This window comes from Doryrhamphus excisus, linkage group LG17, assembly GCF_037039965.1.
Source record: "Doryrhamphus excisus strain RoL-2023G ecotype Guam linkage group LG17, RoL_Dexc_Guam_v1.1, whole genome shotgun sequence".
Lineage (NCBI taxonomy): Eukaryota > Metazoa > Chordata > Actinopteri > Syngnathiformes > Syngnathidae > Doryrhamphus > Doryrhamphus excisus.
This window is the reverse complement of record NC_136373.1, coordinates 6,045,239-6,066,261: the sequence shown is the minus strand read 5'-3', so window position 1 is coordinate 6,066,261 and position 21,023 is coordinate 6,045,239. Positions and strand designations below refer to the sequence as shown.

Here is a 21,023-nt window from a genome sequence, read left to right as displayed (position 1 = left end):
CAAAGCACATTCACATTGTAAGAGTCTTACAGTTTCAACTGCAGATTGGAATATAAATAAAATATTTCTCTAAGCACTTCTGTCCGCCAAAAAAAACAGGTCCGTAATTTAGGATGACACTAATTAAACATTATAGATAAGTCTTCTTCCTATGAAGCGGTACGATTCAGTTTGCAAAAACGTACTGCTTGGTGGGAACAAGGCGTGCCCATAAAGTTAGCGGAATGTAACAGGAGCACCAGTCCTGTATACGTCATACGGTGTTGCTGCTACTGGTACATGCCCAAAGTATCGGTAAAGTTCTATCAAGCCTAATCTAATCTAGACGCTGCATCAGTAGCCCCTTTTACACAGTTTCTGTTTTAGCCATTTTGCTGTTCTGTGCAAACAGCATGAATACGAAATGGAAATATTGACGTTCCACCCATATTGCGTCATATAGAGGTAGTAACTCAACCAGGACGCCTACATCGATATTGAATGTGAGGTTAAGGAGAAATTACAGGAGGGGTGTTATGTGTATATATATATATAGATTCCACATTAGCCCGGCTTTGCTGGGGTCTGTGTGAAAAGCTAAATCTGTTTTATTGCAGACCAGGGGTCTCGTTGAAAAGTGTATATAGAATTATGGAAAACAGAAACCCAAAATCTGCGTAGCTTCATAAACTGGACCCCTGATGTAGCGACCTTGCAGGATATCTGTGTAAAAGGGGCTGGTAAACAGAATGATCCTTCTGAAAAAGGAACAGCACTGACTTGTCGACATGTTGTACTCATTAAATATAGAAATTCTGCAATTTATGTCTATTTTTTCCATTTACGGATTTTTTTTTTTTACCCCCAAAGTCTCACTAAGCATGACAACATTTTCTTAACACATTTCATCTAAACATAAAAAAAGTATCTTTGCACTAAACAACATTCAAAGTAAAACATGGCACAGAACATCTTTTCCATGTGTTGCTTTTTTTTTTTTTTTTTAGGTTTTCACTTTTTTTTTTACTTGGAAATATCAAATCCTGTCAAACCTATCAATTTATACATTAAATGCAAAAACCATCTCTTTCAACTCAGAGGTCTGTATTTATATATTTATAAATGTGTTCATATATCCTTTGCTCTCTTTTGATTTAGCTTTTGTTGTGCAAATTCAGCAGTAATACGAGCGGCACACAGCACTAAGGACAGGAGGCAGTATGGTGGGGATGGAATTAAACGTCAAGGTAAACCATAAGCAATAAAACGGTTTGGACTGTCGGTTGGTAGGGAGTTTTGAATCGGAGTGTGAGGAAGAGTTTTTCCCCACAGGAAATGATATCCTCCTATGTGTGTCCACCCGGAAAAATGGCAACAGGAAAGGGAAATCCAAAAAAAAAACGGCATCAAGTATCCTGGTTTCTTTCGTTTGCTCACAGTTTACGGCTGTTGCATTTGCACCCGATTTAGGTCCTGATTGCGTCCAAACAACCCAACTGTTGCCCTCTGCTGGACTGGAGTCAACACACGCCGTGAGAGTGGTTTGGTTCATCCGTTTGCGGCTCAGTCTTAAATAAGAAGTGAACTTCATTCATTAAAGCTCACCTCTGTTGTCATCGAGCCGATTAAATTTACTTTTGTTTGGTCCGGGAGCGTAAAGTCGAGTGTTGGCCAGCAATCCGAGCAGAGGCGTTCCGCCGGTTTAACCCTCAGCTAGTCAACGCCATGGTGTCGATGACCTGCTCCAGCTTGCCACGTAGCCGCTGTCGGCGTGATTGCTCGTCTTTCTGTAATGCCGAGAGGAGCTGAAGAAAAATGGAGAAAAACATGATATAATTATCATGCGTACATCTGAGTGTACGCTATCTAAAATTTGAATGAGATGTGTATATTTACACATCTCTTTGGTGGAGTACCCCAGGGGTCAACACTGGGACCAAAACTATTCAACTTGTACATCAGTGATGTATTATTTGCAGATGATACCACTGCCTTTTGTTCTGGATTAAAATCATTAAAAAGGTCAAAGGTGAAATGGTCATATCAACTAAACCAGTGGTCAGCAACCCACGGCTCCAGAGCCGCATGTGGCTCTTCAGCCTCTTTGTCGTGGCTCCCTTCGCAATGCTTAAGTATTCGACACCTGAACTTGTAGGGGACAGAATAAACATGTTTGTCAACAAATGTAAACATTTAATTTACACAGATATTTATGTACATTTATCTTCTGTATTAGCAAGATCCAATACTAGCGTAGAGTAATCGATCAACTCCGCTTTTTCTCCTCTGAACTACTTTGATACCCCCAAATTCCCTCTAAATCTGGCAGTCAATCAAATATTTTTTTCCAGGCATCAGGTATAAACTTTTCAAAGTTTATAAGATATTGTTTCTGAATTATGTTTTGCAACTCCAGTCTATTTTCCTTTAGTGAGCGAGGAGGTAAAATGGCTCTTTTGATAGTAAAGGTTTCCGACCCCTGGTCTAGAGAGGAAAAGGTCCACTGAGGAAAAGACAGAAATCAGAACTAGAGGTAGCAGAGATGAGGATGCTAAGGTTCTCATTGGGAGTGACCAGGATGGATAGGATCATGAACGAGTACATCAGAGGGACATTACATGTTAGAAGCCGAAAGAGAAAGATAAAATAATGACTATAAATAAAATAGTCAAAAAATAAGCTGAATGCTCAAAATCCTGTCAAGAGTGTCAATTTTAGGCTCCCTGCTATTGAATAGAAAGAGGTTGACTCTGGATGTTTATGCGTCATCCCGCATCTGCATTCACCTTATTGTGCGGACATGTGCTACTTGTATGCCATCATATAATATAAGGGACATGCTTGGGGATCTTACAGCGACAGCATACCTAAGACTGTCATGAAGGGAGCAGATGGTTTGAATAGAGCCAGCTGCAAGCAACTATCCTAATATATGGTAGCTTTTAATCACAGGGATGGAGAGGAAGGGAAGGGATGCAAAGAGGCTGATCGTCTTTCATCATGAAAACTGTGATAAAGTAGAGGAAATAGAAGGTTGATGGAAATATATATAACCACCGATCATGTGCTGAAGGAGTGTGGTGACTCATGGAAGGGGGGGGGGGGGCGAGGAAACAACTTTTGAGTGACATTTAAAGCAGGGGTCGGGAACCTGCGGCTTGTGACCTATTCAGTGCATTCATTCATTTTCTAGCGCTTTTCCTCACGAGGGTCGCGGGGGTGCTGGAGCCTATCCCAGCTGTTTTCAGCTGAGAGGCGGGGTACACCCTGGACTGGTGGCCAGCCAATCGCAGGGCACATATAGACAAACAACCATTCACACTCACATTCATAGCTATGGACAATTTGGAGTCGCCAATTAACCTAGCATGTTTTTGGAATGGGGGGGGAAGCCGCATGCACGGGGAGAACATGCAAACTCCACACAGAGATGGCAGAGGGTGGAATCGAACTCGGGTCTCGTAGCTGTGAGGCCTACACGCTAATCACTCGTCCACCGTGCAAATAGTTAGGACTATTTAACTCATAATTCATTCATTTTCTATACCACTTATCCTCACGAGGGTCGTGGGCATGCTGGAGCCTATCCCAGTTGTCTTTGGTCTGGGTGAAAACCCACGCATACACGGGGAGAACATGGTCTGAGAGCGAACCACTCGTCCACCGTGCGGCTAGTTAGGACTATTTAACTCATTTTCTATACCGCTTATCCTCACGAGGGTCGCGGGCATGCTGGAGCCTATCCCAGTTGTCTTTGGTCTGGGTGAAAACCCACGCATACACGGGGAGAACATGGTCTGAGAGCGAACCACTCCTCCACCGTGCGGCTAGTTAGGACTATTTAACTCATTTTCTATACCGCTTATTCTCACAAGGGTCACGGGCATGCTGGAGCCTATCCCAGTTGTCTTTGGTCTGGGTGAAAACCCACACATACACGGGGAGAACATGGTCTGAGAGCGAACCACTCGTCCACCGTGCGGCTAGTTAGGACTATTTAACTCATTTTCTATACCGCTTATTCTCACGAGGGTCACGGGCATGCTGGAGCCTATCCCAGTTGTCTTTGGTCTGGGTGAAAACCCACGCATACACGGGGAGAACATGGTCTGAGAGCGAACCACTCGTCCACCGTGCGGCTAGTTAGGACTATTTAACTCATTTTCTATACCGCTTATCCTCACGAGGGTCGTGGGCATGCTGGAGCCTATCCCAGTTGTCTTTGGTCTGGGTGAAAACCCACGCATACACGGGGAGAACATGGTCTGAGAGCGAACCACTCGTCCACCGTGCGGCTAGTTAGGACTATTTAACTCATTTTCTATACCGCTTATCCTCACGAGGGTCACGGGCATGCTGGAGCCTATCCCAGCTGTCTTTGGTCTGGGTGAAAACCCACGCATGCACGGGGAGAACATGCAAACTCCACACAGAGATGGCCGAGGGTGGAATTGAACCCTCATCTCCTAGCTGTGAGGTCTGCGTGCTAACCACTAGTCCACCGTGCAGCCCCTATACAGTACAATGTTACAGAAATCAGCGTTAGGAAGTATTTTATTTACGTATAATAGTAAACAAAAAGGTTCTTGACCCTTAATTTAAGGCATCCATTAAGAACTATACCATGATAACACCCATCAGCTTCATGTAATTCGGTCTCTGAATGCTGAGATGACCTTCCACAAAACAGAACCCCTCACCTCGTCTTTGTATTTGGTGATGTAAGAGTAGATCTCGTGCAGTGCAGACATGCTGTTGAACTGGCTGAGGTGCAGGCGGGACTGCTCTGCTAGGTAGGCACTCATGTCCTGATCGCTGATGGCAGGCATACGCGAGATATCAGAGTAATACCTGGAAGAAAAGATGATGACTCAGTTAGAACCTCATCCACTATTGTTAACATGCTTACTGGGCATCATCAATAGGTAGGTCGCTTGTACTGAAATACTTCAACCACCAGCACAGTACTTCTCACCATCATGTCAGCAGCAGGAAAGGAAGCAGCCTTGAAAAGCTACTTGGAGATTAATAGAGTCACCCATGAAAGGCAACTACAGCAAGCATCAGTGGTGCATAACTTATCTGCAGCTGAGTAACATTCCAGTGCTGAATAAAAGATGAAGAGGGGGGGGGGGCAAACTGGAGGGAAATGTTTGTAGTGAGCGGTAAATAACGTCACAGTTGGAACAAACCCTCCAATCACCTGTGTCTTTTCCATCTCAGTGCTTGATGAGGAGGATAAAAAGAAGAATGAAATCACAGGGAACTGTCCCTTTGCATATTGTATATTAATAAGCCGCGAATGCAAGATGCTGATTTGAAATGAAGGCAGAAACCAGAAAATTGCTTAGCATTTGTTTTAGCTGACGGTGTACTACAATATCAAACTACCTGTTGGTACTTTTACTTATTCCACATTATTTATTATGAGGTTTTCTGTATGTATTTTATGACGGTACCTCTCCACCCAGTTCTTGTAGTTAGGGATGTCTTTAGCGTAGAGGAGTTTGTTGGACGGTGAGTCTTTCCCCAGTTTGTGTTCGGACGTTGAACATGAGTCCATGAAGGTCTGGGCCACCACGGACAGACAGGCATCGGTGATGCTGTTCTTTTGGATGTCGAAGACAAACTGCGGGTTCTTGATCACATTCACCCAGAACCTCAGAGGGAGGCTACAGAGATGCAGAAGAGAAAAGAAAAGATCTGGTTAACACGGGCTGCACGGTGGAAAGTGGTTAGCACAGAGGCCCTGCAGCTAAGAAACCCGAGTTCAATTCCACCCTCGGCCATCTCTGTGTAGAGTTTACATGTACTCCGGTTTCCACCCACATTCCACAAACATGCTAGGTTAATTGGCGACTCCAAATTGTCCATAGGTATGAATGTGAGTGTGAATGGTTGTTTGTCTATATGTGCCCTGTGATTGGCTGGCCACTGGGATAGGCTCCAGCACCCTCACGACCCGGCTAAGCGGTAGAAAATGAATGACTGTTAACACATAAACCTATACTATACTGTATATAAACAACACTGAAAAGACGTTGGGGCTGCACGGTGGTCAAGTGGTTAGCACGCAGACCTCACAGCTAGGAGTTCAAGGGTTCAATTACACCCTCGGCCATCTCTGTCATGAGGTTAATCATAACAACAACACATGCTACTACTCAACTCCAAAACCCCCATGTCACTTGTTGTCCACACGTCCAGAAGACATTTATTGAAACCCACACGACCACAAGTTTTATTTATGTCTTATAGTTAATTTTAAATCTGATTATATATAAAATATGGGTAATATGAGCGTAATGGTGACTGTAGGGGTGTTACGTCATGTCTAGAGGGCTCTAATGCTGTGTTGGAGCTGTCTAGTGCTGAACCCCACAGGCAGCATGAAAGAAAAGTTCATGGGCCTGCACGGCGGACGGGTGGTTAGCGCGCAGACCTCACAGCTAGGAGACAAGGGTTCAATTCCACCCTCTGCCATCTCTGTGTGGAGTTTGCATGTTTCCCCTGTGCATGCGTGGGTTTTCTTCGGGTACTCCGGCATTGGTGCCTTTGTTATCCTTGTATTTATTAGATGTCACAGTATAATAGGGAGTATTTTAGTTAAATACAGTTCTACTCCAGTCCTGTAGGTGACAGTCTTTCGTGTTTTTAGAATGCTTAACACTGGTATATAACCCAGACCAAAGACAGCTGGGATAGGCTCCAGCATGCCCGTGACCCTTGTGAGGATAAGCGGTATACTAGGTATGAATTATGAGATAAAAAGTCCTAACTAGCTGCACGGGGAAGAAGTGGTTAGCGTGCAGGCCTCACAGCGAGGAGACCCGAGTTCGATTCCACCCTCAGCCATTTCTATGTGGAGTTTGCATGTTCTCCCCGTGCATGCGTGGCTTTTCTTCGGGTACTTCCGTTTCCTCCCACATTCCAAAAACATGCTAGGTTAATTGGCGACTCCAAATTGTCCATAGGTATGAATGTGAGTGTGAATGGTTGTTTGTCTATATGTGCCCTGTGATTGGCTGGCTGGCGACCAGTCCAGGGTGTACCCCGCCTCTCGCCCGAAGACAGCTGGGATAGGCTCCAGCACCCCCCACGACCCTCGTGAGGAAAAGCGGTAGAAAATGAATGAAAAGCCGTTTACCAGTTGCTCTTCCAGGTGTGTCGTACGTCGTAGTCCGTGATGGAATGTTTGTCTGCCTGCTCGTCCAGGAAGTCAAACATGTACTTGATGGCCAGAGGAAGAGCGCTGCCTCTGTGTGCCGTGCTGAATATGGTCTCAAAGAGGTCGTCCACAAACTTCTGTAGTGTGCCCTTAATGGAAGAAGACCATACGTCAGAACCCTGGTGTGTTTCAAGCCACTGGGAATTAACAACACTCTGTTTCTTACTTTCGTAGCCAAGAGTCTGGTCAGGTAGATCTCGGAAACCATTTTGCTGCCCCGGTCTCCCTCTCTCTGGTCTGAATGGTCATGGTTCTTCACCAGATGCCACAATTTCGTTCCACTCTCCAAGTCCGGGGTGATCATGGGTGTCCGCGATCGAAGGCTGTCTGGACTACTGGCTGTTCTCAGCATGCTCTCTAGAACCACAAAATCAAGTCATGTAGCCTCCATCCATTCCAGTCCATTTGTCTACATCCCATAGTGGGTTTTAAAGAGCATAGAGAACCATTCCCTGGTGGACTTTTTATCGTATGAAACTCACACTCGCCCTCCATCGTTCTCCTTCTGCTTTGTGTGTTTCATTATTCATGGACGGGGTGTCAAAGTTGATTAGCGCTACAGCAAGGAGATGAGTATCTGCGACTGTTCTCTTTGGAGAGATAGCCGGGAAGATGGAAATGGAAAGACGAGCTACACAGAGGGGAGATCAGATGGAGGTGATCCCGCTTATCCTTCATCTGGAGAAGAAGGCATTGGCGGATAAAAACGGGGGAATTTGGAGATGAGAGAGAAAGGTGTACCTTTAAACCTTTAAATAAAAAAAACGTTATCATTTATTTTACAATTATAGCTTCTGGCCACACGGTGGTCTAGTGGTTAGAAGTTGGCTTCACAGCCGTTCTGGAAGACCCGACCTCCGTTGGCCAACTCTGTGGAGTTTCTCCGGGTACTTTGGGTCAATGGTTGTTTGTCTATTCTGATCTATGATTGACCTGTACCAGTCCAGTGTGTATCTCGCCTTTCACCCAAAAGTCAACTGGGGGTAGGCTCCAGCATAACCCAGCGACCCTGAATTTGGGCATGTATGAGATTATTTTCCATCAGATATTCATCTCTCACTTTATCCATCTTTTAAATTGTTAAACGTTCCCAATTTTGTTGTGTGGCACCTTCGTCCATCAGTAGCCACGTTTACATGAGGAGTTTTTCTCTTTACGAATGTCTTTTCCGAAAGCAATAGTATACATGGAAAGGAATATTCCAATCTCTTGTCTACATGCGCCGCTATAATCAACCAGAATAGTCAATGGGGCATACGCAGTAAAACGTAAACATCAACATCACGTGATACCGACTTCCTGGAGTTTTTCTATTCACTTGTTGGAATAACTCCGTATTGCCAGTTTTTCGTTCGTCCAGTCTTGAAATTTAGTTTGAGTCAAAAACAAACTTTCCGCAGCAGTCCACGAAGAACGTCTCGAGCTTCGCGTTACGTCATATCTCAGCATTCGCTGAAAGAACACACCCGAGAACAGGAAAAGATTATGTTTTATATAGATATATATTTTCTTTTTTTAATAAAACTGGACTTGTGAATGGCGTATAGAAGGGTTTAGATTCTGTTCCACAGATGGCGCTAATGCACACGAAAGCTGCTTGCCAACCGCCAATAAACAACAGAAGAAGAAAAACACCACAAAGAAGAACGCAGTCTGACAACTTTCCGATTGAGCGGGTACAAGATACCTCAATCGGATTGGGGAAAGGAATATTCCACCCCTTTGAATCTGATTATATATTCATTCGGATTGGCACTTTTCTTTCGGAATGAGGTGTATACAAAGGTTACATTCTTTCTGTTTGAGCAAATAACCCGAATGGAATTGGAATATTTGGGTCCATGTATACGTGGGCTACTGACTGACTGCCTCTCTTGCCTCCTTTTCTTTGTCAGCTAAAGTCTTCTTTTATGCCTCTCATTTACAGACTGCTTGGAAATAGCCATTAAACAGCCTTGGCCTGAGGCGATGGCGCTGGATAAAAAGGACTGCCATTGGGAGTGAGAGAGAGAGAGAGAAAAAGAAGAATGGAAGCTATGATTGCAGCCATCATAAACACAGAGATGGGCCGCAGTGAGAGATGGGGATCAACGTGATAAGAAGGCGAGTATACCGTATCTACTGAGGCTCTTCGTGAAGGTGGATGAATTGGAGATGTTATAGGCAGAGTTCTGCTTTGGCACCAGAGCAATCACTGAGCCATCTGTAACCTGCACATTAAATGAAAGTCCCAAAAAAAAAACAAAAAAAAAACATTATGACACCGCATCTTCAGTGCAAAACCTGACTTTTATGCATTAGCGTACCTGATAGTGAGCCAACGTGTTGAGTCTTTTCCAGTCGTTGTCTATCTTTGTCGTGACATCTTCGTCCTGCAGAATGATGCGGGCCATTCGACCTTGACGCCATTCTTCAGTTTAGAAAATAAAAGAATATGGATTTCTTCAATAGACCAGTAATTATCGAATGGTATTTCTGAGGTCGGGTCTTGGTGAGAAAACTGATCCCATGCCTTACCGAGGTCCATGTCACAAGCCTTGGGCCTGAGTGAGTAGGGGCTGCCCTTGTAGACAGCATCTAGGAGTTTCTCTTTGACCTGAGTGACGGTGTCACAGTTTAGACACTTCACCGTCACCTCCATGGCGTTCTCGTTCTCGGGGTTCACGCAGTGCAACGTCTGACAGAGGAAACAAAGGATGCATTTTAGATAACATCAGTGGATAAAATCGGAAATTACGAAAATTTGCATGCTTAGTAATAACATTTTAATGATTAATTTAATGAATAAATGAAAAAACAAGGGCTGCATGGTGGTTCAGTGGTTAGCACACAGGCCTCCGGGTACGCCGGCTTCCTCCCACATTCCAAAAACATGCGAGGTTAATTGGCGACTCCAAATTGTCCATAGGTATGAATGTGAGTGTGAATGGTTGTTTGTCTATATGTGCCCTGTGATTGGCTGGCCACCAGTCCAGGGTGTACCCCGCCTCTCGCTCGAAGACAGCTGGGATAGGCTCCAGCAGCCCTTGCCACCTTCGTGAGGATAAACGGTAAAGAGTTTAAACGGTAAAGAGTTTAAACGGTAAAGAGTCAGTCTGGGCCGAGTTCCATGAAAAAGCACAGTATCGGCATATGGGTTCGATTCTACGCTTGTTTGTGTGTGGGTTTTCTCCGGGTACTCCGGTTTCCTCCCACATTCCAAAAAACATGCTAGTTTAATTGATTAATCCAAATTGCCCATAGGTATGAATGTGAGTGTGAATGGTTGTTTGTCTATATGTGCCCTGTGATTGGCTGGCCACCAGTCCAGGGTGTACCCCGCCTCTCGCCCAGACAGCTGGGATAGGCTCCAGTACCCCCGCAACCCTTGTGAGGATAAGCGGTAAAAAATAAATGAATGAATGATTGTGAAAGTAAAGGTCGAGGCCTAATATTTCATATACTCCACTCCAAACATTCCACCACCAACTAATTACCCATTGAGTAAACAATGGTTCCCACGGTTCTACTGTTTCTATGGAGTAACGGCGGTGCCTGAAGGCCCCCAAAGCAGAAGGGCACATTAAGTTTACTGACCAGCGTTTTGTAGTCAATCTGCTGCCTGATGAGCTTGTCCTCGCTCAGAGAATAGCGCGCCTCTCCTGTGATGGCGTCGATGGGTCCTTTCTCCATCTGCTGCTTGATGGCACAGTGGAGCATGAAAAGAGGCTCGCCAGCGCACTCCTGGTCAAGGGGAGGACACAGGTAAAGAGAATGAGAGCTTTAATAGTAGAATACCACACTCGTTCATGGATGTAACCTTCAAGTACAAGTCAGAGGGAAAAAAAACAGAGAACTTATTTTGAGTGCTATTGGTCAGGGCTACCGTTACACAATCCCATGGGCCAAATAATTACCTGGCAAATAGGTAATTAACTGTGGGCAGGTTTTTTTTTGCCTCTATTTTTGTACTATTTGATACACACCTAAATGCATGTTTTGGTGTAACATGAATGTGAATGTGAATGACTGTTTATCGATATGTGCCCTGTGATTGGCTGGCGAGCAGTCCAGGGTGTACCCCGCCTCTCCTCGAAGACAGCTGGGATAGGCTCCAGCCTCAAAATAATTGTCAAATGACGCTCCACATACCCGATGAACATGATATTCAGGTCAAAAACAAGCTCTGAACTAACTTCTTTGCTTGTTTGTTGAAAAAAGAAGTTTCACTAAGGTAAAAAGAGTCAGAAGAAAAGAAGCTAAGCGGATAACTCGAGCTACCTAGCTAGGCAAATGATGTAAACAAAGATGCAAGAAAAGTTTAAATGATAGATCAAACACTGTGGTATCGATTGCCGTAGTGTCAGACTGGAATAAAATCGTGGCGGAGTACGGCGCAGCCCACAGAGTGGTTAATTTGGCCCAGCGCACCACGATGCGCAGTCAAATTGGTAGACTGGGTTGTGCCGATATAGCCATGACGGCGCTCCAGTGGAGGTGTCCACATTTTCATTTTGGCGCAGCGACAATTTAGCAACAAAACGGTGCGCCAAAGGTGCGCTGAAAGCTCGCCAGCTCCGACCTGGTCTATACTTGCCTCACACACATTTACTGTGGGCTCTGTAGAAGCATGAAATGACACATTGGGAGGGCCTAAAGGTGATGAGGAAATTAAAAGCTAATTTTTGTTGTGTTATAGAATACAAAGAAACTTGACATTCATGCATCGATTGCCAAAGTGTCAGACTGGAATAAAATCTGAATCCCCCGACGTCACTTTAGGCTCGAATTACGTGGCGGAGTACGACGCAGCCCACAGAGTGGTTAATTTGGCCCAGCGCACCACGGTGCGCATCCTAATTAGTAGACTGGGTTGCGCCGAGATAGCCGTGGCGGCGCTCCAGCAGAGGTGTCCACATTTTCATCTTGCCGCAGTGACAATTTCATAACAAAACGGTGCGCCAAAGGTGCGCTGAAAGCTCGCCAGCTCCGACCTGGTCTATCCTTGCCTCAAACACATTTACTGTGGGCTCTGTAGAAGCATGAAATGACACATTGGGAGGGCCTAAAGGTGATGAGGAAATTAAAAGCTCATTTTTGTTGTGTTATAGAATACAAAGAAACTTGACATTCATGCATCGATTGCCAAAGTGTCAAACTGGAATAAAATCTGAACCCCCCAACGTCACTTTAGTCTCTAATTTTGTGGCGGAGTACGGCGCAGCCCACAGAGTGGTTAATTTGGCCCAGCGCACCATGATGCGCAGCCAAATTGGTAGACAGGGTTGCGCCGATATAGCCATGGCGGCGCTCCAGCAAAGGTGTCCACATTTTCATTTTGCCACAGTGACATTTTCGTAACAAAACGGTGCGCCAAAGGTGCGCTGAAACCTCGCCAGCTCCGACCTGCTCTATCCTTGACACATAATGACACATCGTAATGATGTAACAAAATGTATTACATAAAATATTGATCATCTTACCTTGAGAAACTTATACAAGAGGAATGTAAACCAGTTAGTCAGCATTTTCTCAGCAACCGACTCCGTTCTGTTATAGGGACAATTAGAATAAATCAGCGAAAAAGTCTTATGAGTAATAACATCATCATTTACATATCATGTAAATACAAATGCATGCTTATAGAAGACAACAATGTATCCCACTAACACTTTCTAGTTGTTTCTGATGCTGTATATGCAAACTGTTAATGTTATAAACACACACTTTTCAGTGACATCTGTGCCTAGTGTTCTCCATATACATACATAATTACATCTCTGCAGATTTCAGCATGAAATCTTGCTAATCCCTCACCTCCTGAGAAGCAGCTTGGGATGGTTTTTACTCTCCAAGTTTCTGTCGATGAGGTCAGACAGAAGCTGTTTCAGGACTCCTGTGGCATACTCCATCTCCCCCTGCAGGGCCGTCATGATCAGAGACGCCACGTTGCCCCGGTCCCGCATTGAAAACGACCTGGAAAGACATTTCAAGTGTTGACTGTTACATTTACATAATTTTACAAATACTTTTTTTTTTCATGCCATCATTTTAAGTAATTTGAGTCAGTGTAGTAAATTTAAATATTAATCTCTCTCCTCCCTCTTTGCCACTTGCATCGGTGGGAGGGACGCGGGCGTGGGTGCGCCGTGCCTGCGCTTGGTCTACAAAATTAGAGCCCCAGTATGTTAATAGGGTAATGATATGTAATATTTTTATGATTGCATTTATATGCCCTTCATGTGTTGTCAATGACGTAGATATTAATTAAAGCATAATTCAGGTTTCACTCTATTGATAAATGTTGTATATAATAATAATAGTCTCTACAGTATCAGTACTAACACTGCACACAATAACCATAATAATAACAACATACAAAAAAACAAAAATAGGTAAAAAAAAAAAAAAAAGTGAAGTAAACCAACCTCTGTGCCTCCAGAGTTCTTATGAACGTCAACAGGAAGTGCTTCTTTGTCAGCAATTGGCCAAACAACGTTAGAGCTTTTTCCACGTTTGCCTGCACCTGAAGAGAGAAGACAGAATATGAATCACAGCAGTAATAATAGCAATTTGTACACACAAAATGTCATTTTACCGTAGGTAAATCATCATGTAATCAAATCTAAATGCAAGAAATGTTCAATACACACTTTTTTTTTAAAGATGGTAAATATTTTGCAGCGTTTTTTTTTTTTGTCCTTCACAAAAATGATTTGAGCAGATAATTTGACATAATTGCCGCTGTCTGGCTCCGGTTAGACTATTGACAAGAAAATAATTGTTGTCACCAGAGTTAAGGAAAAGTTGGACATACTTTGACAGTCAGGTGCTTTTAGACACACTTAACTTGGAATATGATATGCTAGTTTAGGTGCTCTTGAGCAAGGCAACTTTGACTTGTCTACATCAGTGCAATTCCTTTAGGATGTTCATTCATTTATTTTCTACCGCTTTTCCTCACTAGGGTCGCGGGGGTTGCTGGAGCCTATCCCAGCTGTCTTTGGGCGAGAGATGGGGTACATTCTGGACTGGTGGCCAGCCAATCACAGGGCACATATAGACAAACAACCATTCACACTCACATTCATACCTATGGACAATTTGGAGTCGCCAATTAACCTAGCATGTTTTTGGAATGTGGGAGGAAAACGGAGAAAACCCACGGGGAGAACATGCAAACTCCACACAGAGATGGCCGAGGGTGGAATCGAACCCTGGTCTCCTAGCTGTGAGATCTGTGCGCTAACCACTCGACCACCGTGCCACCCTCTTTACGATGTTGTGCTTGTATTTTTGTAATTCTAATAAAATAAAGATTTATTCACATTAAAAATGTCCATAAAAAAATAAAAACAACATAAAACATAAATGCTGTGAATAAATTGATCTAATCTAAACGGAATATACCAAAAACAAAGTGGCAGCTTCTTGGTCGAAAATGGCGACACTACTTTAAAACACCTCTTTCTGCATCAACAACCACGTTAACGTCCAGTGAGAAAAGGCAAAAAAAAAAAAGATGAGCCAAGAAGTGCCAAAGCATCGAGGCATATCGTGATTGTACGTGTTTGTGTGTGACATGCTCGCTCACTCGTCCCGCTGGCATGCACCTGTCAGCACTCATGCACAACACACCCAACGCCCTAAAGACACCCGTCAGTCAATCTGCCACTAGCCCCGCCTCCTTCTCCTGTTTTAATAGCTCTGTGTCGTCATCCTTTTGGCATCGCATCGTCTCCTGCAATGTACTATAATGAAGTGTCCGAGTCTTTAATCTCTAAATGAGATTCCTAGCTGGACTGAGGAAGGGTTTGTGTATCACTGTGTCAATATAGTGTGTGTATATAGTTGTGTAGCTCTTATGGGAAGGCTACGTCACACAGTAATAACGCTAATAGCATTAGTTTCCACATTAATAACCCAATGGGAAATACAGTACAGAAGCAAAGAAGTCTACACCATTCCTTAATAGGTCCAGGTCTGCATTGGCATGAAAGCGCCGAGGGACTTAGCGAACTGTCAGACTGAATCCATAGATGCTGACAGTTGTTCACAGCAGCTCATTCTAGGCTCCGCTTTTGTACAAAATGTTTTGTTATATTTCTCATCCATTCAGTAATTGTATCCTTCACTACTCTCAATCACAAAGCTCACGTTTGATGTCACACTCGATACCGACAGTGACTATTTGGTCTGACATCAGTAACCCTAAGTTAGGTGTTTTCACAGGAAATTTTGCAGGAAATCAAACCAAAAAGTGAAGCACAATATTATGGTCGCAATTGGACTGATTTCAGAAACCACCAACATTCATTTTCTACCGCTTATCCTCACAAGGGTCACAGGGGGGTACTGGAGCCTATCCCAGCTGTCTGGGCAAGAGGCGGGGTACACCCTGGACTGGTGACCAGCCAATCACAGGTCACATATAGACAAACAACCATTCACACTCACATTCATACCTATGGAGTACCCGGAAAAAACCCACGCATGAGGGTGGAATCGAACTCGGGTCTCCTATCTGTGAGGCCTGCGGGCTAACCACTCGACCACTGTGCAGCTAGTTAGGACTTTTTATCTCATTCAGACATTTTCTATACTGCTTATTCTCACGAGGGTCGCAGGGGTGCTGGAGCCTATCCCAGCTGTCTTCGGGTGAGAGGCGGGGTACACCCTGGACTGGTCGCCAGCCAATCACAGGGCACATATAGACAAACAACCATTCACACTCACATTCATACCTATGGACAATTTGGAGTCGCTAATTAACCTAGCATGTTTTTGGAATGTGGGAGAAAACCCGGAGTACCCGGAGAAAACCCATGCATGCACGGGGAAAACATGCAAACTCCACACAGAGATGGCTGAGGGTGGAATCGAACTTGGGTCTCCTAGATGTGAGGCCTGTGCGCTAACCACTCGTACACTGTGCAGCTAATTAGGACTTTTTATCTCATTATTCATATATTTTCTGTACCACTTATCCTCACGAGGGTCACACTCATGCTGGAGCCTATCCCAGCTGTCTTTGGTCTGGGTGATATACCAGTGTTAAGCATTCAAAAAACACAAAAGACTGCCACCTGCAGGACTGGAGTGGAACTGTATTTAACAATAATACTGTGACATCTAATAAATACAATGTTAACAAAGGCACCAATGCCTTGTAAGCAAAACAGGAGTATCTTTCCCTCCTCTTAACATTAGCACTTAAGTGGAAAAAAGGTCAAACTAACTAACTCTAAAAGTCAGCGGTCCAATCAATGTTGATGAAGCAGCAGCACAGTCTAAATCTTCATGATAGCACTGATTGCAGACTCCAGGCACAATTCATTCACTAAATAAATGAAGCAATAAAATGTGTTGGAGTGCAACACTATCTCTTGCTGCGAAGGTAGTTGCATGTTATAGTCAGCCAATAGTCAATATAGTACTAGTACAGTATAGTACTACTACTACAATACTAGTCAATACAGTCTAAAAACCAATTTTTTTTTTACATTTTTTTATCATGATTGTTCCACATGTTGCAAATGTAATGTTTGTTTATTAGTGTTGTAGCCGGCTGCATGGTGGATGAGTGGTTAGCGTGGATGCCACACAGCTAGGAGATCTGAGTTCGATTCCACCCTCTGTAAGTTTCAGATAATGAGGTTTGCATATTTGGAAGTGAGTCCTGAAAGAAATTTGGGATGGCTCAAAACGCTCTGTTTCAAAAGGCGTGGTTAAACCGTTCCTTTGTGATGTCACAGTGGGGCGGACTTCCTTATACAGGGTCATGCAAAATGATCTGACACATTTGCAGGTTAAATAAAAGGCAAATAAAGTAAAGAAACAAAAAAGTGGGGCTGCACGGCGGACAAGTGGTTAGCGCGCAGACCTCACAGTTAGGAGACCCGAGTTCAATCCCACCCTCGGCCATCTCTGTGTGGAGTTTGCATGTTCTCCCCGTGCATTTGCGGGTTTTTCCGGGTACTCCGGGTAAAAACATGCTAGGTTAATAGGCGACTCCAAATTGTCCATAGGTATGAATGTGAGTGTGAATGGTTGTTTGTCTATATGTGCCCTGTGATTGGCTGGTGACCAGTCCAGAGTATACCCCACCTCTCGCCCGAAGACAGCTGGGATAGGCTCCAGCACGCCCCTGACCCTCGTGAGGATAAGTGGTCAAAAATGAATGAATAGTGTCGTAGCTACTATTTATAGCTATATTACCACTTAGCATGTTTTAGTTTGAAGATGGGATGGTGGTGTACTGACCCGTACCTCCATCTCCTTGAGCACAGGATGGTCCTCGATTCCCGGGAATAGGACCCTCATTGCGTATGTCCGATAGTCCAGGAAAGGAATTCCGGCTCCATCCAGTTCTTGGGTGAGCTCGTGGATGTCTGTCTGTAGTTCAGCAAAAGCTATCAAAGAAAACAAATACAACACCAGCAATCAACTTTAGCTCCTAACAACACTAAGATAGTGTGACAGGGAAGAACTAAATTTGAAACACTTATGTGCTAGGACTACGTTAAAAAGCCATAGCATTTCAGTATGTGGAATCAAACTATGGAATGGATTGAGTAAGGAAGTCAAACAATGCACAACGATGAGCCAATTCAAGAAACAATACAAGCAGTTGATGTTTGCTAAATACAAGGATGAAGAGTCTTGAACCAGTCATGATGTGCTATATATATCACTATATGGTACACATTATGTCATTGTACCTCGTACTTCGGTTTGTACCGTACATCGTTCGGTACAAAAAATTAAATAAAAGTAAAATAAAGTAAAAAAAAAAAAAAACTTAAACTATATTAGGAAAGCAGGAAGTGAACAAATGTAACAGTTACTGATTGTAAAAGTACCAGATGGAGGGGTAGGATTTAATAAGCTTTGCTTCTTCCTACTCCTTTTGGACATGTGGAACTGTGAACTGATTATGGGATGCACTCAATTGGAATCTGATGCATGTTCAAATGAAATAAAACCATGACTATTACCAAGATACAAAATATTGTACACAAATCTGTGTAAATGTGTTAGTGATCATCTGTAATTCATAATTTATCAGCATCACAGGTGTGACATATCAACAGCATGATTATCACTGATGTGCCTCAGGTTGGCCAAAATAAAAGGCCATAAAAATGTACGGTTTACTTTGATCCAGAGCATCCCAAATATGCTCGATAGAACTGGGGTTCTTTCAAATTGTGTTGCTTCCAGAATGTGGGCCTATATCTTTGCAACACGGGGCCGTGCATTATCATGCTGTAACACTAGGTGAGGGTCGTGGATGAATGACGGCAAAAATGGACTTCGGAATCTTGTCCCGGTATCTTAATGTGCATTAAAAATACCAATACCCAACCTAAGGCCCACCTGTGCAATAATTATGCTATCTAATCAGAGCAGTGATCCATATGCACGGTTGCTTAGTATACATAAATTCCCAGTGGGAGACAAATGACCGTTACACATTCTGTCTGCCAACAAATGTAATAATTAATGATACACTGAATTTTAAAACCTATTCTCTTCTTTAAGCTTTAGTCGTCTATAACATGAACATAATTATTCATGACTGCTCATATGCTAGTTTCCATAGTTCATAGTCAAATGTTGGGATGTCTGCTTCCAGCAATGACAAGGGATGATTGAACTGTACGTCTCGCCCACACCCTCAAGACCGCCTCTTTTATCTGTTACGCCGCCTACACACACTTTGCATGTCTAAAGGCCAGCTGGAAGAGCAGACGGCAGCATGGGCTCTTTAGGCTGTGGGAATAAGAGCATAGACTGGGTTTTCCCATTGACGGGAAGAGTATGTCATTGATCGGAATGTTTTGGGTTGTTTCTTTAAAGGGTGTTACTATGTTTGAAATTACTTTTTGGTTTCAGCAGTGCTTATTAATTTCGAAAATTGAGCCATCAAGTAAGTTGAGTCATATTGACACCACTTTTTTGTTGTTCTACCCATCTCCCGACTACCTTTACCATCTTATGTCATACCTTCTTTACATTCCAGGGCTACTCTGGACTCCAGGTTGTCCATCTGCAGCTGAAGACGCTTCAGGGTTCGGTCTGCGTCTCTGGACTTCCTCTTATAAGCTATCAAGACAGCGATGATGACCAGCATGAGCATCCCGCCACCCCCTCCGATCCCGATGATGGCAGGCAGAGTTAGCAAGCTATCCGAGTAAATGTGGAGAGTACCGGGGGAGTACTCAAACCCCCCGGCTCGGATCTGAAAACACACAAAGAGCATATTTTAATGATTGTAATGTACACAGAACTTCTTGTGACTCGCTGTTTTATTTATAGCGTGATGCGCTTGTTCACCGCAGGGCTGTTTTATCAAAGATGAAGCTTAAGGGTTCTTCTCACGGGATCTTTAGGGAGACGGAAATTGCAAATGATTTACTTTTCTCCCCCGTTTCTCTTTAGATTGGGCTCCAGAGATACAAAAACAAATACTAGGCACCAATCCATTGCCCAGTAGCAGATGGTTGGGGGAAAATACTGTATGGCTGGTCTATGGAGATCCAAAGTTGGTGGTCTGATGAAAGAGAAAGTCAGTTGACCCAATTTCTGCCTCAAGAATCATGAAATTTTAATCTCCTCAGTAGTCATACTGGAGGCCCTTTACTGACAGGCCTGTACTGGCGGAGCCTTATATCACCTTGACTACTGTCAACACTCTTCAGGAAGGTTTTGAAGGGTTCTTTTAGCCTGGAGCTGAAGATGCTTAGGGGCATTATTGATGAAGATCTCACAAGTTGCTCAGTCTCATTATTGATCTTAATCTTGTTCTCTTGTGTCGGTTGGACAGAAGTTGGAAAGACGATGGTCGCGGGGGGTGCTGGAGCCTATCCCAGCTGTCTTTGGGCGACCTGGACTGGTCACCAGCCAATCACAGGGCACATATAGACAAACAACCATTCACACTCACATTCATACCTATGGACAATTTGGAGTCACCAATTAACCTAGCATGTTTTTGGATTGTGGGAGGAAACCGGAGTACCCGGAGAAAATTAACACAGGTGGAATCAAACTTGGGTATCCTAACTGCGTGGCCTACTCGCTAACCACTCGACCACCGTGCAGCACTAATAATCATAATATCTACTATTGGGCCCATAACCTACGACAACTCAGAACCTCCACCGTCACTATTTAGTGTTCACTCTAGTATTTTCGTCCCGAGACCGCGGTCCACGTGTTTGGTGCACACCAGGGTTTGGTTCGTGATCCAGAAAACATGACAAGTATGAATGCACCCTAAATGTAGATGACACACGCCATGTGTTGCATGCATACAGCACATTAAACGTCATTCATTCATTCATTTTCTACCGCTTATCCAGAGATGGCCGAGGGTGGGATTGAACCCGGGTCTCCTGGCTGTGAGAACTTGTTAAAAAATCTGATCTATCCCTTTAACAATTAGCAGCACTCGCAGCAAACAACTGCTGATGCATGCACGGTTGATGAAACGAGCCCTAACAGATTAACCTCATAGCACCGCCTTATAGTGCCGCATTTTTCTTCTTTGGTGTGAAGTCATGTGTTATTTTTTTCTCCGCTGCTTCTCTTTTTTCCCAGCAACAAGCTAGCACAGACCCTGTGTTGTTAAACATGTTAATTAAGCGTTATATATTTAACAGCCGCCTCGGTGTGTGGGCTCACTGGAGTGTAACCTGGATCTGTCATGAGGAAATTGTTGTGTGTGTGTGTGTGTGTGTGAGGGGAGGGGGGGTATTCACATACATTCAACAGCAAGGTTAGAGTGACATTATGTTCTGAAATTGTCAGATGGGGATATTTCTAAATGCAA

At 43.8% G+C, this 21,023-nt stretch overlaps 1 protein-coding gene across 2 annotated transcripts in view; it reads right to left on the bottom strand.

Annotated features, from left to right (window-relative positions):
- Positions 1–1,262: 1,262 nt before the first annotated feature.
- Positions 1,263–21,023, bottom strand: part of LOC131137090 (plexin-A1-like) — a 169,909-nt gene continuing 150,148 nt past the window's right edge. The window contains exons 20-33 of one of the 2 annotated variants that reach the window (XM_058084628.2): positions 19,196–19,430; positions 17,450–17,598; positions 13,615–13,712; positions 13,004–13,162; positions 12,670–12,736; positions 10,784–10,930; positions 9,725–9,884; positions 9,514–9,617; positions 9,321–9,417; positions 7,374–7,564; positions 7,127–7,296; positions 5,439–5,651; positions 4,680–4,830; positions 1,263–1,784 (exon numbers count right to left, since the gene is read on the bottom strand). In XM_058084628.2, the coding sequence (XP_057940611.2) occupies positions 1,689–1,784; positions 4,680–4,830; positions 5,439–5,651; positions 7,127–7,296; positions 7,374–7,564; positions 9,321–9,417; positions 9,514–9,617; positions 9,725–9,884; positions 10,784–10,930; positions 12,670–12,736; positions 13,004–13,162; positions 13,615–13,712; positions 17,450–17,598; positions 19,196–19,430 (2,037 nt within the window). In that variant the 3' untranslated portion in view covers positions 1,263–1,688. The remainder of the gene's footprint in view (positions 1,785–4,679; positions 4,831–5,438; positions 5,652–7,126; positions 7,297–7,373; positions 7,565–9,320; positions 9,418–9,513; positions 9,618–9,724; positions 9,885–10,783; positions 10,931–12,669; positions 12,737–13,003; positions 13,163–13,614; positions 13,713–17,449; positions 17,599–19,195; positions 19,431–21,023) is intronic. The other variant, XM_058084630.2, reaches the window with a different exon arrangement.